This window comes from Lipophrys pholis (genome assembly GCF_963383615.2).
Source record: "Lipophrys pholis genome assembly, chromosome: 6".
Taxonomy (NCBI): domain Eukaryota; kingdom Metazoa; phylum Chordata; class Actinopteri; order Blenniiformes; family Blenniidae; genus Lipophrys; species Lipophrys pholis.
This window is the reverse complement of record NC_137629.1, coordinates 5,239,298-5,251,508: the sequence shown is the minus strand read 5'-3', so window position 1 is coordinate 5,251,508 and position 12,211 is coordinate 5,239,298. Positions and strand designations below refer to the sequence as shown.

Genomic DNA, 12,211 nt, shown 5'->3' with positions numbered 1-12,211 from the left:
TCCTGTCCAATTAGCATCGCATAGAAAGCAAAGCCCATGAAACACCTCTGTGTTGAGGCATCTCTTCTTTCTGATGCTTACAAAGCAATTAGTTACTCAGTACTTCTTTAATTATTTCATTAGAAAATCTTTCTTGAATTTGACACACTACCCGGCAACCCACCACTTACTCAAATTACTGTTTAATTGCAGTGGCTTCTTTCAAAACAAAAACAAAACGTATGCGCAAATGCATTACCTGTCATTAGACGTGGTTCCACCGCAGTACTTGCCGGAGCGGGGCGGGAGGGTACGGTACAACTGTGGCGCGGTCCCACCGCAGACAGTACGGTTAAAATGTAGGCAGGGGCACGATGCCGGGACGTGTCGGGCGAAGAACACGTAAGCAGCCGGCATTGGACGGCCATCCGAGTAAAAGCCTTGAGCCTCCTTTGTCTGTGACACAGCTTAAATTTCTCCATGTGAACAGCAGTGTCCAGCTCCTGCTGAAGCTCCTCCTCTCCTTGTTACTGAGAGGAGCGTCTGCACCTCGTTAAAAGAACGTGGTGCTGTGGAGCACCGGCGTTTCTATAAAACCAGTTAACAAAACAACCAGTGAGCGCAAAGCGGCATATGGAAACAACAACAGGAGGGTTTACGGCCAATGAAATATTTAAATATTGCAGGCAAGTCGAGAGTGGCGATCGTCACTACCAATCAGCAGATGGCTACGTTGTCGGTCTTCCTTATGAGACCCGTTCCTTGGTGCTAGGTACCTCAACGGAGGGGGGACTAAAGAAGTTGTGGATGGTACAGGAAAAACCGTTACCACTGACTATGATTTTGTGTGACCCCCTGAAAACCCGTCCTGCCCTGCCCAGTTTTCAGGCGACGGACCTGAAGGTGTGTTTCTGATTGGCAGGTGGTGTTGGCGCACACACACACACACACACACACACACACACACACACACACACACACACACACACACACACACACACACACACACACACACACACACACACACACACACACACACACACACACACACACACACACACACACACACACACACACACACACACACACACACACAGCAGAGCAGCTGTCTGACCTCCAAAGAGGCTGGACAACCAGCGCCTGAGGACATGGCAAGGTAATCGAAAAAAAACCAAAACAACAAAGACTAACCTAAGCTGCTTTTTCTCCCTATACTGTCACCAAATAACACGATTATGCAACAATTCCCATAACAGCTACTGGGAAAAGGATCAGGCAGGACAATCTCACGGTAGGAACATGAAGCTGTGGCATCAAAGCACTCTTGATTGAAGAGAGGCATTACAAACACTTGCATTTAGAACTTGACACGAGTGAGGGCAAAATGGTGAGGATTTGAGACCGCAGGGTAATCCTACGGCACTGGTGCAACACTTCTTAAAGAGTTGTTGTCAGTACCTGGAGGCAGGCTGGCTCTCTTCCTCTTCTTGCTATTCTCAGTAGTGTTTTCCAAGGGAGGGCAATCAGTCACCAGTGGTCCACTTGAACCGTTGAACTGGAGAGGCTCGTTGTTGGATGATGGATCAAAGGGCAGAGTGTTGAGTCCTGTAAGATGGACAATAAAGGAAAAATTCTCTTAATAGAGTAACTTTGGAAGTTTCGTAGAAGCCTGAAACTATTCTTAACTAGTGTTTTCAAAGGTCATGACAGGTGTGGGAGCAGGTGCCTCTGCAGCAGTTTGAACTTTTTACCCTCCATTTCCTTCATCAAAGATGATCATAGTGATCATGGGGTCTATCAACCAACCGACCTCACAAAGGAATCTCAAGTTTCTGTCACCGTGATGCATGCAACCCTGTGAAGTTCCTCAATTCTTTGCATCTTTCTTCTTTAGATTCAAATAAACTGCAAAAACATATGCAAGCCATCAATTGCTTTTTAAGAGTTTTCCTGTATTGCATTAGAAAGGAGTGAAAAAGGCATAGAGGGCGTCACCTTTTATAAGGAACTTATTCACAGTTATAACATTTTAAGGCATAAATAATTAATCGTACCATAAAGCAAATAAATTAAATACACTAAGAAAGTATTTACTAGCTGAAGCATTCCTACACAGTCAAACTGAGACAAACCAACCTGAAAGATACTCAAAATCATTAAACCTTTACTGAGCAAATGGATTTTTTTTTTTTTCTGAGCCTTGGCAAAAAATAGACACAAGGATACACTAGTTCTCTGAATCAATATTTAGACATACTGACACAGGTACCATTCCCTTCTTTATCAATCAAGGTCAACTTTAACAAGGCCAGAACCAGAATGTAAAGTTGAAACAAAAGCATAGTTAACATAAAAATCATTAATGTGAAGGCAAGATAAAAACTACAAGGAACCCACTGCTCCATCCCAAAATAGCACTTGCACAAAATCAGCATTTTATCCTAATTTTAAAAGTAAGAAAAAAAAAAGAAAAGAAAGAAAAAGTCAAGCTCAGATATACACCGTAATGAGGCCAATTTATCACAGTGCAGTGGAAGCAATGTTTTCTTCAGCATTTCTATTTTCATCATATGACATATACATAACAATGAGAACACGTACATATCAAGGTAATAGAAACAAAAAACAATGTGGCTAAAGCGTCCATGTCCAAATAGACAGCCAACTTAGCTTGTGTTTCCTGCTTAATGTAGCAGCTATTTCTTGCTCTTTAAAGGATGTGTTTGCTTGTAATTCAGAACAGGATCCTGGAAGGACTCAGTCTTAATTCATGAAAAATTCATGACACTTGTTTTTGCTCAGATTTGTTTTCCATCCATGGCACAACAGATCAGAAGCCCCACTTTACCGTGGCTCGATCAGAGGTGTGAAGGACCCTAATCAGTTTTAAACTCAGACGGCGCCATAAAACATCCCTGAACCGCTGTCCAATTTGTCAAAAGTCCTTTCTGACACAAAACCTGAATGTAATGTTCTATAATATAATTATAGCAGCAGGTGAATATTTTCATCACATGTAAAGATATTTATTTTTTCATGTCACAGCAGATGTAATGCGATTAGAGATTTATGTGTCACCTGCTTCTTCAGTGTTCATGACTTTACTCAGTCAATATCAAGATTGATTAATGGCTTAACAGTGAGCGACAAGTGAGACACTCGGAGAGAAACGAAGAAAAATTGAGAAGACAAAAATGTCAGGGTCCACCAGAAAACAAAAAGACAGGAAGAGCTATTTGCTTGTTTTAAGGCCCAATTCACTCAACGTTTCAAAAGAAAACACATTGCTTGTTGCATCTTGTTTTCAGAAACGTTTTCACAGGATGGAGTTAGCATGCCAGGCCCCAAGTTGGCACTGTTGGTTTTTGTAATCCACATAAACTCAGATAAACCACAATCACATGCAGGTAGAGAATAGAATAGAATAGAATAGAATAGAATAGAAATACTTTCTTAATCCGAGGGGGAAATTCTTGAAAACAACCAATGGACGTGACTGACTGTAAGGTGCTCTATCCATCCACTGGGAACAGTTTGAGGTTCAGTGTTTTGCTCAAGGGCACTTCAAACTATGGACTGTAGAAATTGAGAATCGAACCTATGACCATCCGATCGAAGGGCAACCTCTCTACCAACTGCATCACAGCTGGTTTCCCAGTTTCCACAGAGCATTTCCAGTTAAGATGTGTTTTTTTTCTTTTTCGAAGAGCCGCGTAGACACCCAAAATGTGAACGACGGTTTTGCGTTTTCACTTGAGAATGTTGTCAAAACAGGATAATTTTCTAAACCACACTGTGTCAAACACTGTGCAATTACTAATGTGAAATAGACATGCTTTGCCTTTGTGAATCTCCAAAAAAGGACAAAATGTGTCAGAAAAGAGGCTAAACCGTGATTACAATCCAGGCAATGCAATGTGAGAAATAAGGTTTTGAAATACATTAAATGTGTGGGTGGCAGATTTGTTAGATTCAGGCATAGAGACTGTGTTTGCTACAGTCAGTTTAAATAGATCTCCCAACCGAGCTCGCACATAGCCACACACATGCACGCAGACATCTCCTAAGTCGATCTCGATTCAGCACCCATCTGTCACACTTCTTTAAAGATGACCGTCAATAGTCTGGAGAGTGAAATAAATCCATTACCCTGCCAATGTTAACTCTGTCCCCAGTAAACAGCCACAGTATACATTTAAAGAGACAGCCTTGCGGTGGTGAAAAGGCACAAAGCACTCCCAGGAAGCCATGTAACAAGAAGCCACGGAGAGATTGGAACAGCATTGAAGAGCTGGCGGGGAAAGAAACCACACAGCTTCAGCTCTTCCAGAGGTAGTTCAGGTCAAGCTGAAGGAGAAAAGTTCAATTTGGCTCACAGAGATTCACAATTTCACAATTCAACCTTGTGAAATGAAACAAGACTTCTAAGGTGCGGAGCAAATGTGATGAGTACCGTAGACCAAGAGTGCGTCAAGAACGAATAAAACTGTTATACTCAAATGTGTGATTTCAAACTACATGACAGACTACATCCAGGACATTTCATTTGAAATTCACTACCTGATCTGGCACTTGAGTGATAGCTTCACTACAGTAAAAGCTCAGAGGCAAATTGGAGTAAAGCTTTCTACAAATCCAGTCTCAATGAAACAGGTTTTAGCTGCACATGGTTATTTTATCATGCATCTGAAGTTGGCTTTCAGCTATGAACTGAACACTCAGACAGTCACCCACAGCAGGAATCTGCAGGTTCACAAAGAAAAAGTAATAACGTTCCAGGCTGAAGTATGTGACTGCTTGTGCAAACCTGTGTATTAACAAAGCCGTTGCCTCTGTCGCCACTGCCACTTATGTGTCTGCAGACTGATGAATGGCGTGTTTAAGTTTTAACATCTGGTCAGAGAGGAGCGATGTCACTGAGTATCACTCCCCAGAGGAGGGAGAGAATAAATACCAGGAGGCTGGGTGGAGGAGATTAAGGACAGAAGGGCTGCGGGGGTAAATGAGGGAAATGAAGACAATAAGCTGAGACACACTTTATGGCCTTACGATGCAGTGCAAGAAATACCACAACTGATTCTGATATGATCTCAAATCAAGGCTGTATTACTAGCATGCAGCATTCATGGTAAAGTGAGCCAGGAGAGTACAGGATCTACATCTAAAATGTAAAACTTCCTGAATTGCCCAAAAATCTTTACACAAATCATCCATCTATTTTTATACCAACTTTATTTTAATGAAAAATCAATGATGAATGTATTCAGTGGCAGACTGTGAAACAGCAGTACCTCACAAATTATATGCAAGCAGTGGTCTTGGGGTTTAAGTGTGAAAGTTACACCAATTACAGAGCATAGGTGTAATCACACTAGGTCAAACACAGTATTATGAAATGGGCATCATTGAATAACAACTCTATGTAATTTGTTAAGTAATGACTGTCTGTGAGCTGCGAGTTGTTGGGATCAAACCTATGATCGCTCAGGCACAGAGCCGGGTTTACACCAGGATGACACTGAACAGTAATGACCTGGTTACCATCACAGTTGTACAATTTTCCTGTCGTCCTTAATCTCACTCCTATCAGCCAATAAACCCAATACTGGAGTATGAATGATACAGAGCAGAAGGAAATGTGCATCACTGGACTATTAATCTAGAGATAGTACTGAGAAACATATAGAGAGCATGGCGACTAACCGAGCACTCATTCATCTGAACAAGGCAAAGGGCCAGATGGTGGGATGCAACATTAACATATTCTCAAATTCAGAAATGAATTAGCCTTGTGACTGTTCACTTCATTACTAAACCCTAACTGTGTCAGCAAACTGCCTTTTGGCGCCACTGATGTGTGTCAGCAAACACGCAAAGTGTGGCTGAGCACATTCACCCGTCAGGGAGCAACGTGAACGCCTACGACGAATGGCCACAGATCGTCCACAGCTGGAACTGAGAATCCTGTGTCAAGCAACAGAGGAAGGAAACTCACTGTGTTGTTTGGACGTAACAGATCTCTCCACTTTGGCTGGTCAAAGACACAAAGCAAATAGTGTATACGTAAAGAGACAAATAGGGAAATGCCTTCACAAGTACTACTTCAGTTCTGCGAGCTTGTGAGCTCACAGTTGGATGCACCTGACAGATTTAATGCCGTAGAAAGGAAGACACCCATCGTACTGAGATTTAACGCAAAAGAGAAGTGGAGGTAACAATTCCCAGAGATGCTATTCCATTATAAAAAAAAAAGATGGCAAATGTTTCTACTTCTTATTCTCCTTCTATGATTGTCTCTGTACAGCTCTGTTCTGCTCTCTCTTCATTCAGTCCTTCAAGACTTGAGCCCAAACTGATTTTGTGATGTTTCATTTAAATGGGATGACCGTTAAAAAGAGAAACCAGCTTTCATGATGATGTCATCAATTGATTCAAGAAGATAACTTGGAAACTTTACATCGATGTAATTAATCTAAATACTCTGGTGTAAATATCAAACATTTCAAAAGTAACTTTCCCTAACATTTTTCCAGTGTGTCAATGAAAAATTCACTCTAAATATCTAAAAAGAAAACAACTGGAAGCACTCACATGAGACCAGGGGTGTCAAACATAAGGACTTTGGGACTTCAATCGGGCCTGAAAGTACCATGAAGATTGGCTTCATGTTGAGATTGTGGTCATTTTCAGTAGTAATTGACTGGTTTTGCAGAAACATAGACGTTGTCATTACGTATACTCCGCGCCACAGCAAAGAAAAAATTCCAAAGTTTAAATCTATAAGTTATTATGGCATTATTTTACCAGTGTGGCCCGCTCACAATGAAATTGGGCTGTATGTGGTCCCAGAACTAAAAGGTGTTTGACACCCCTGACACAAAAAAAAACTGGACGCAGAATATATTGCACAGTTCTACAGTCACATAACACCATGCCAAAATCACAAAGTGCTTTCGATTTTTAATGTTTTTGCCAAACCACAAACTGTCAAAGCACTAATATCAATTAAAGGTCATGCCAACAACCCCGATGAAACAATAGCAGTGCAGACAGGTGGGTAACAAGTGGCTGGGGTAGGAGAGTCTTCCAACAGAAGGATTAATAAAGACCACAGAGGTCACACTCTCCATTACTAATACATAAATACCAATGTAGTGACACAGAATTACCCTATGATAACATTCGGGATCAAACTGCATTGCAATTACTGCAAAGTTGGAAGCTGTGTATTAGAGTAATGTGACAGTCGCAATATAACTCTGGATCCTGATGGGTGGCAGCGGGCAAGTCGACAAACGGGATCCCAAATTAGCCCTCAGTCACCTGAATGGTTACTGATGAAGCCCAGTCACAGGACCTCTGTTAGCCCTCGCTAAGATCGCTTCCACGCACATCAGCAACCACAATAAAATAAGATGTCACTCTATTCATAGCGCGGAGTGTCTGTCGGAACAACAGGGCTCGGTCTGGCGCAGGACAGCGTGCACAAGCTCCGAGCTTCCTAAAAAGGTCTGAGCCTGTGAAGTTGTGGGTGCTGAGTGCCCTCAGCAGATGCATAAACAAGGTGTCTGACTGATGTGGCTTAGCAATGGATGGCAAGGCATGCCAAGCAGCGGTGGTATGCTCCAGAGACTATTAGCCTAGCTTTTCACTTCCTGTGTATTTATAGCAATGACAAAGAGCAGTTTAAACCACAGGCACTTCATCCGAGGGGAAAGTGCACAGGTTCGTTTTATGTACAAGTGCATTATCGGGTAGCGTAAGCTCATTTTAACTAATATATTTAACGGTTGAGAGTGTCTTGCTTCGTTTGTCATTCGCTGGATTTTGTAAAGATAAAGTGCATGCAAAATTAAAAGCAATTAATGTTTGACGAAACGATATACAGGTGTAACTTTAAACCACAGGACCCTGAGAATAAATCGTTTGTGTCTTTTTGTCGCAATTAAATATTCCATCAAAGTGATTTCACAAAGAACTGGTTTCCTAAATCCAGTCTTTACTTGAGGTTTGAATATCTCCACTATTTTTTAAATGTAAAGAAATCAATCGCCATGTATTCTCTGATGGTTCTAATAGAGTAGTAGCTCACGTTCTTGATCAAGAGTGACAGACTTAATTCTGGTAAAACAGACCCTCCGATTTCATTAAAAACAGAGACAATTAAAAAAAATGCAGCCTGATCAGGTGAAGGCTCCGTGTCGACTGCGACTCAGTGCATGATGGGGGAAAGTCGAGCAGGGAATTCATTATGCCGAGTATGGTAGGCACAGTGTCACTGATTTACCCATGGGGTTCAACTGGAGGTGGTACAGGATGCTGTTGTTAAGTTTGACCGTTTCCATGGAGACGTGTCAGAGCGCAATGGATTGAAGGTCTGCTGGGGAAACTGTCAGCTGGTAGGAGACACACATCCTGTCACCAGCTCATGCACGCACAGAGCTCATGAGCTGGGAATGTAGCAAGTGCTATGGGTGAAATCAATCTGATGTAACGGCAGGAGTGAGCGATACGACTATCGGAACAATATTTCAATACCTATTTGACAATACAATAAACCAGTTAAACAGTGAACTAATATTATCCGTTGTATCCTATTACTCGTCGTCACTTTTCTATATTCTGAATCCCATTTCTTGGAAATTCACGCACATTTTGTACTTAGGAGTTCAATTAATCAATGGCTGAATTAAAACAATTCAATGATAAAATGTAGCATGCCTGGCCAAACAAATATACTTCTTACTGCTCTAGTTATTCTCCTGAATCAGCAAATCTTTATAGTTTTCTGCTCCCTTCTAAATTTAGATGATAAAATAAATGGTCCAGTTTTTCTACAAGACTTGGGTCTCAAGCTAAAGCTACTTTTCCACACACATAACGACAATCATTACATACTGTCCTCTTACCTTTTGGAAACTGCAGATGACCTATATTATGAACTGTCCTTGAATGCCTCCTAGATTATGCAGTAGTTGCTGATGCTAAACCAGCGAATGCTGAAGATGATGTGGACAGACTAATTAGACTTTGAGCAAGTTTTTCATTTGACATTATAAAAACGTTCCAAACGAAAATTGTAATTTAGGTTTTTCTGAGAATTGGTGCGACTAAAGAGCCACTTGTCATTCAGAATGATGCTGTTGGATGCATGCAGCCTCAAGCCAATAAAAAGTGTGACTTCATTTACATCGACAAATGTGGCATTTTATCTTATTTTGATGTTAATTTTTATTTATTTTTTAAATTAGACAGATTTTCACTCATTTTATAAACGCTACAGATTCACAAAGATCATGCCAAAATTACAGCAGTGCAAATGTTGCACAGAAAATAAATGAACTTAATCAACACATTCACATAAAAAGAATCCAATTTTTCTTCGACTGGATTTCACGTCACCATCGACTGCGTGGCTCGTTTTAGGAAGTAGTGAGTTGGCAATAAGGATTGCGTTTTCTAAAACAATATGATGTTACCTTCCACCCAGAGTTTGCATTGCTGGAATCACCACCATTTGCCATATTTGAGTAAATGTCAAAGATACCAATCAGGGTTAATATCATGACAAGTACGTAGAAAGAATTCTGTTCTTACTGTCGGGAATTTGGTAAAGGTTAATCTATTCCCCGATGTTGTGATGACATTTTGAAATAATACAAGCACTGGAATGTCTCACGGTGCATTTACAAATTCACTTCTGCTCTGCCTGTAATAAATACCTCGACAACTACATTGGCATATGGAGCTGCAGTACACCGTGGCAAAATACTACCTGCAGAAGAGTGATTGATGTGAAAGGAGGGCAAAATGTTTCTGTGTGTTTGTCAATATCCGCAGAGTTTAAATCCTGCTGCGTTTGGAACTCTGGGTGAGGTGCACACTGCACAGCACCAACCCCCCATAATAATGTCATAACTATTCATTACATCAGTGACAAGGAACAAATTCCTCCTCATACCCCCCTCTGTCATTCCTCCAAGCCTGTGGGAATTCACCGAAGGTTAATTTATTTAAATCTTCCATCCACTCATCTCTATTCCATTAAACTCAGTAAGAATCTTTGGTTTGCAGACTAATCCGCTTTCTACTGTCAAAGGACCATGCCCTTTCTGCAATGCAGTGAGTGAACAACTCTACGTGTGTTAACAAGACAACACAGCAGTTGATAAGGTCACGTTAGCTTGCATATGCAAGAACCATCTCCTCAGAGACATGCGTAACACTTGACCAATAAATCTACAAGGCTCTCATGGTCAGAGGCTGTGAAGTTAAACTGTAGATTTCTCCCAAGGGACCAGTTCTTTTCTATCGTCCACAAGGCCACACAACATCAACACTCCCACCATCTGTCTCTCCCTTTGAAAGGCTGAATACTTTATTGCATGCAGGCCATGGTCAGATAAAACTATCACCCATTAGGCTGCAGTACCAGGGATATCTTGGCCATGCAGGCAATTGCTGTGTCATTATTTCAGCATGGCACGCATTATGACTGCCACTGGTGCCCTCATGCTGATGCCTTTGGAAATGCTCAGTCTTGCCTTAAATAGTCGTGGAGGCTATTTGCAGTCTGTCAGAAAAACATCCAGCCTATGTTGATGTGTCTGTGTGTTCCAGAGAGTGACTAATGAGACATTCACTGGCACAAACGTACTTCAACAATAGTTCACTGAAAGAGCTACGTGGGTGTGTCTGGGTACAGATATGTGCCGCCGTTAATGACCACGCTTAAAGGACACGAGCCGGTGCATTCCCAGTCATTTATGCCTGGTCAGAGTTTAGTCTTGGCTAAAACTGCTGTGGAGTAAAGTCTCTCCCCATCTCACACATGCACCCTTTGACAGACCGAGTGTTTAGTTAAAATAAGCTCCTGGAGCTGTCAAAACTGAAACTTTCTGTCCTGTGACAGACTCTATTTAAGAAAAACATTGGCGTTCTTCAACAGTAATGATCAACTCAATCCCTCTGAGTGAAACAGGATTAGGTCAGTGAGGGGACTGCCTGTTCTTTTAGGGACTTCAAATGTATATCGCCATCTTTGGCACCGTCTGCTTCTTCATAAACCTCCATTTTATTTTACACCACCTCTTGATCCCTTCCATCTGTCTTTTCCAGCACAAGCTTCTCTTAATTATGGCTCTCTGTTCTCCTTGGTGTGCAGTTTTCTGTTTTTCATCTTATGCTTGGTGTGTTCTGAAATTTTAGCTCCTCCATAATTTCTTTAATGCCACCTATATTGTAAACTTGCAGAGGACAGCAGAGATTTATGACAAGCAGCTGCCCTCGCTGAGCTTCTCAAAGATACAAGATTGTTGTGCGCTCTGCGCCTTTTGTCTTTATTTGCAGCAGTGCAACATTGATTTATTTTTTATTTTTTTGTCAAATATCTTGGCTTGTTTGGCTTAAGAAAAAAGTCTAAGACGGAAACAGGATAATAACAATTAAAGACGAGACATTAAAAAGAAACAAGGAATAAAAAGGTCAAACTTTATTGGAAAAGGGCATTCCAGTAGTCCATCACTGATGATTAGACTCAAACTGAGGTCAAAGATCTACAATCATAAAACTGTACAAAGCTCTGCAACAAGAAAAGTCTTACTTTTATATCTCTAAGCCACTTCTTTATTTTTTCACTTAGATCCTGTTCTGCCTCATTTGTCTGTACCCAGGTCACTGGAATATTACCTGCAATTATTTTTAAAAGCATGCCTTCAATCTTTCCTGCATTTCGATTCATATATAAATAAATTCGTTTTAATCATAATGTTTAACGAATTACCTTCCAAATGAAAATTTACTCAGAAGAGGTCAAATTAATGTCTGCATTAATTCTATGAAATCACTTTATGGTTAAAAGGCTTGGTTTAAGGTTCTGCAGCCAAGAGAAAGAGCATCACTCGGCCACATCAACCCTCACAAATGTCTCGACTCAGCTGGCGTCACAACTTCACAGATTTCTTTCTTTTCAACCGATGCTTAGGAGAGGTTTTAATAATCACGCCCACACCTTGTCAGTATGCTTCAGAACATCCCAAAGTCGGCACTTGGTTTCAAGGAGAGTAGATAAGAAGACTTATTCCCTCGTGTGTCAATTAATACTTGTGAAAAGTGCTCTTTGGTTGTTGGTATTGTTTGCCTTGTGCATGCAGCTCTCACTCTTCATCTCTCTCTGCAATGAGACAAGTGTGACTGAGTCGGTATCCAAATGTATCAGACCCCCTGAGTGACA

At 41.1% G+C, this 12,211-nt stretch overlaps 1 protein-coding gene across 1 annotated transcript in view; it reads right to left on the bottom strand.

The window, feature by feature from the left end:
- The window catches only part of enox2 (ecto-NOX disulfide-thiol exchanger 2), a 195,478-nt gene that overhangs the window by 107,964 nt on the left and 75,303 nt on the right, over positions 1–12,211 (bottom strand). The window contains exon 3 of the mRNA XM_080465987.1: positions 1,438–1,584. Coding sequence (XP_080322113.1) covers positions 1,438–1,584 — 147 coding nt within the window. The remainder of the gene's footprint in view (positions 1–1,437; positions 1,585–12,211) is intronic.